The sequence below is a fragment of the Physeter macrocephalus genome, unplaced genomic scaffold (assembly GCF_002837175.3).
Source record: "Physeter macrocephalus isolate SW-GA unplaced genomic scaffold, ASM283717v5 random_974, whole genome shotgun sequence".
Lineage (NCBI taxonomy): Eukaryota > Metazoa > Chordata > Mammalia > Artiodactyla > Physeteridae > Physeter > Physeter macrocephalus.
The window spans coordinates 1-4,129 of record NW_021146341.1 but is presented as its reverse complement, the minus strand read 5'-3'; the positions used below and the strand labels follow the sequence as shown (position 1 = coordinate 4,129).

The 4,129-nt window shown below is 39.2% G+C and overlaps 1 protein-coding gene across 1 annotated transcript; it reads right to left on the bottom strand.

Annotated features, from left to right (window-relative positions):
• Positions 1–230: 230 nt before the first annotated feature.
• LOC102982673 (N-acylneuraminate-9-phosphatase) lies at positions 231–3,561 on the bottom strand (the record flags this gene model as incomplete). The annotated part of the gene is made up of 2 exons (XM_028486548.1): positions 231–403; positions 2,895–3,561. A coding segment is annotated over one exon (654 nt), but the record flags the coding sequence as incomplete, so codon positions are not given.
• Positions 3,562–4,129: the final 568 nt, after the last annotated feature.

The following is a 4,129-nucleotide window of genomic DNA, read 5'->3' as shown; positions in this document are numbered from 1 at the left end:
GGGAATACACAGGGCACAGGACATCCAACCTAAGAGGCAAAGGGAATCTCCAGGATGGTGATATGTACCAGAAGAGGGCAATCAGACTGGGGCAGAAGCAAGGGCTTCACAGCTGTACTGACCTCAAAGTGAACAACTGGCCCAGTGAAAGCCAATGGAACCATCACCTTTATCAACAACAGTGGATGGCTGAGATCAAAGATGTATGCTCCTAACATGAACGATTCACAGAAGATTCATGACTTTTTTAATCAGTTTCTTAGCAAGATCATTGCCTCCTAAAACTGAAAAACAGGAATAAAAACCTGCCTGAATCAGAGGAATTCTATATACTCATACCTACCTATATACGCAGATACCCAGGAAACTGCTGACAGCAGAGGCCTTTAGGGCAGGCGGGTTGCTGGAAAAGAGATGAGACGGACTTTTTGCTATTCACGTTTTCATTCTTTGACTTGTGTACCACAAATACTTGTACAAGTACCACAAGTACTTGTTCAAAAATGAAAAAAATATATTCCCTAATTTTAAAAATGATGGAATGAAAAAACCCTGAGCATCATACATAGCAAGGAAGTAGTTTTGTTTGTTAAATATATATTTAATATACACACACTGATATTAACTAAATGTTCACTATAAATGTGTTTAATGGGTTGTGACAGAAAATGTTTCCTATTGTGGGTTGCAAAGAAATCGGAAAGTGCTAAACCAAGTACCTCTGTAACTAAGAAAACTGTCTTTCCTACAATATTCACACTTGCTGGGTCCTGGGCAGCACCATATCTAAGATGTTCATGCACCAGTGGGTGGACATGTGTATGGAACCAGAAAACATCCATCATTGTGTCAGTGTTCCAGGGGCAGCGTCCACTCGTGTCTACACTAGGCCTTCCTCTGTAATGAGTGTTTGGGAGAGCCTCTGGACAATTGAGAATTTATGGCTTTCTAGGAGTATGGGAAACTATGAAAAACAAAATATTATTCTAAAACAAAAACATTATTAATAAAATAGGTCTATTCCAAGATTTCTTAATATCTTCTGTAACACTCCACTCAGAAGGCAGAAAACCACAAAGTTCTTCCCTAAGGAAAAGTGCAAATGGAATGTAATATTACATTACAAAAAAATCAATGATTTCATTCCCCGCCAGGTCACTTTTGCTGACAAACTGCTCACATAACATCCTAGGAGATCTGCTGCCATGATCTGGGAGCAATGAGCCTTCTCAGTGAGCACAGTGAACGTGCTGTGTCTAGACCCATCCTGTGGGTGAGCTGAAAGGACAAGCTCTCAGCATCACACTCAGCCCACTGGAGAAATCATGCACACAACTATTTTCCTGTCAACATCCTCCAACTTAACAATTTTCAAATAGCTACAATATAATTGAGGTCACGTGGACACCGTACCTGGAAGAGCTATACACAAACATTCCCTGTCCACAAACGTTCAGCTTCAGAGCAAACAGTCAAGGGCACAATCACATTTTTAAAAATTAAGAGTGAGAAGCGCAACAGGCACATGCACAATAGCAGAGAATCCTGTTCTTCGTAGAATACTTGAAGGGAGTCCTAGCTAAATATACCCCAACTACCGAACATCTTACACTAGTAGTTTCCTATACAAAAGTTAAAAAAAAAAAACACCCTACCAAAAAACAACCCTAATCATTATTTCTTTTTTCCTTAATTAACCATTTTACTCTAAGTTTGGCTGGTGAAATCATGAGACTTTCTAGCCTAATGGTCTTGAGAAATTTTTCTAGTTGCAAGATGCCTCCCTATGGAGTTTTAATTACTAAGCTCAAAGCAAACTCTGAAATGGATATAGAAATTTGTGAAACAATGACATAGTTCCCAAAATTTGAAAAACAGGAGACTTAAGGCAGATGGTAACACCAAAAAGAGCCAGTCAAGTATTAAAATGGCACTCTGGAAATGGTTCATAGCAAAACCTAATTTTCTATTAGTTTTCATCATATGGGAGAAACTATCCAGTCAGCAGACAACAGATGGGGGCAGCATGATTAGGCCACACCAAGGCAACTCCCAGGAAAGTGACTTCTGGGGCCATGTGGCTTGCACTCATCCACAGCAAGACAGACCGGTCCCTCAACCTCACTGCGTACCTGGGAAAAGATAGTAAAAGTACTTCCATAAGAGGTAAAGACTAACAGGAACCTATAAGCTCACCCTGGAAAGATGTGAAAATGTAATGGAAAAGGAGCACCATATGCTGATTTTAACAGCTTTTTTACTGGAGGAATTTATTGGTCATGTACACACCATAGGAAAATCACACCATAGGAAAATACCACCCCAAAGGTAATGCAGAAAAATTAGATTCATAATGCAGAAAAATTAGATTCATATATGTTCAAAGTAGGCAAAAATATGGTGCATGTTTTTGAAAGAAAATATGAAAATAATTTCACTGTGAAATGCCTTGATTTGCAAGTGAGTTGGTACTTATATTAACCAGATCCAACTGCTCTAATAAATCTCTAGTATATATGTTTTAGAATATCTATTTTTTAAAAAATACCTATTTTTAAGCCAAAACATAAAATCTGTATTTGTGCATCCATGTATAAGTTATCCTCCTTGGTATCTTTATAGATCCAAGATGCTAAGAGATTAACAAAATAATTTTTTAAAAAAAATCTCAAGCCACAGATTAACAAATATACTTCCTCAAGTTTTCTGGGTTACACTACTAAAAATAACTTGTAATAATGTACTCTGGATTTTCAGATATAAATACCAGTAATGGTTAGTTGGCCATTACATGACAAGTATAATTATCCTTAGAACTGGGTCATAGTATATAGAATGCCTTAACTTTTCTTAGTTCAAACCCTGTAATTTGACCCTAAAATTCGTAAGCATACCCTTTTCTGTGCTTTAAGCAGACACACTGACTTTGCAGTCTATACTTTGTAAGAGAGCAGGTAACTCTAGCACAGAAGAAACTATAAAATGCGGCCTGGGGGATGACTTCAATGGCACCATTCCATTTTTATTTATCCAGACTGTTGCCTTCAGTCCTGCATTGAGGCCTCCTTGTATATCGGTTTCTAGTGTGTCACCAACCATCACACAGTCCCCAGGCTGTACTCCAAGGAGATCACAGGAGTAATAAAATATGGAAGGTGCCGGTTTCTCCTCTTTCTGCTCTCCACCTACAACAATAGCGTCAAAATAGGACTGACAGGCACAAGCCTTGATCTTCTCCCTCTGGGTCTGTTGTTCTCCATTTGTTAATAAAAGTAGGCGGACCTCCTTTCGAAGTTCAGTGAGCATGGCTTTGACATCTTCTGCTAGTGTCATATGCTGTAAACGTGTAGATTTCCACAGGAAATAACATTCTTCAGCTAATTTCCTATTGGCCGCACCACCTTTTGTTTCCTGGATTGCTTCTTCCCAGTGTGAAGTCCTGAGGTCAGTAATGCAGCTTTTAGGATGAAAACATTCCTTGCTGAGTTTAACTTGAACTTTGTTACAGATGATTTCAGCCTCTTCTTTGTAATGGTATTTTGATTGTAAGAGCTTTATCACCTAAATAAAGGAAAATAACTCCATCAACATACTTCATGTCTTTAATACTGATCCTGTGAGCCTATAAACCCAGAGCACAGACAGATTCTAACTCCACTCCTCTGTCTTAAGGAAGCTCTATTACCACACCATTTCTGTTGGGGATTGGTCTTTTTTTTTTTTTTTTTTTTTTTTGCTGTACGCGGGCCTCTCACTGCTGTGGCCTCTCCCGTTGCGGAGCACAGGCTCCGGATGCGCAGGCCCAGCGGCTATGGCTCACGGGCCTAGCCGCTCCGCGGCACGTGGGATCTTCCTGGACTGGGGCACGAACCCGCGTCCCCTGCATCGGCAGGTGGACTCTCAACCACGGCGCCACCAGGGAAGCCCTGGTCTTATTTTTAAAGAACACAAGAGTGAAGATTTCCCAACCTTTCTAGACAACTCATTCATATTTTTTTACCAATTTTTTCTAAGAAGATTCTTTATATATATATATATATATATATATATATATATATATATATATATAGCTAATAAAAATCCCTCATTTGTCAGTTTAAGTCTACCACCTTTCATTCTGGTCATGAAG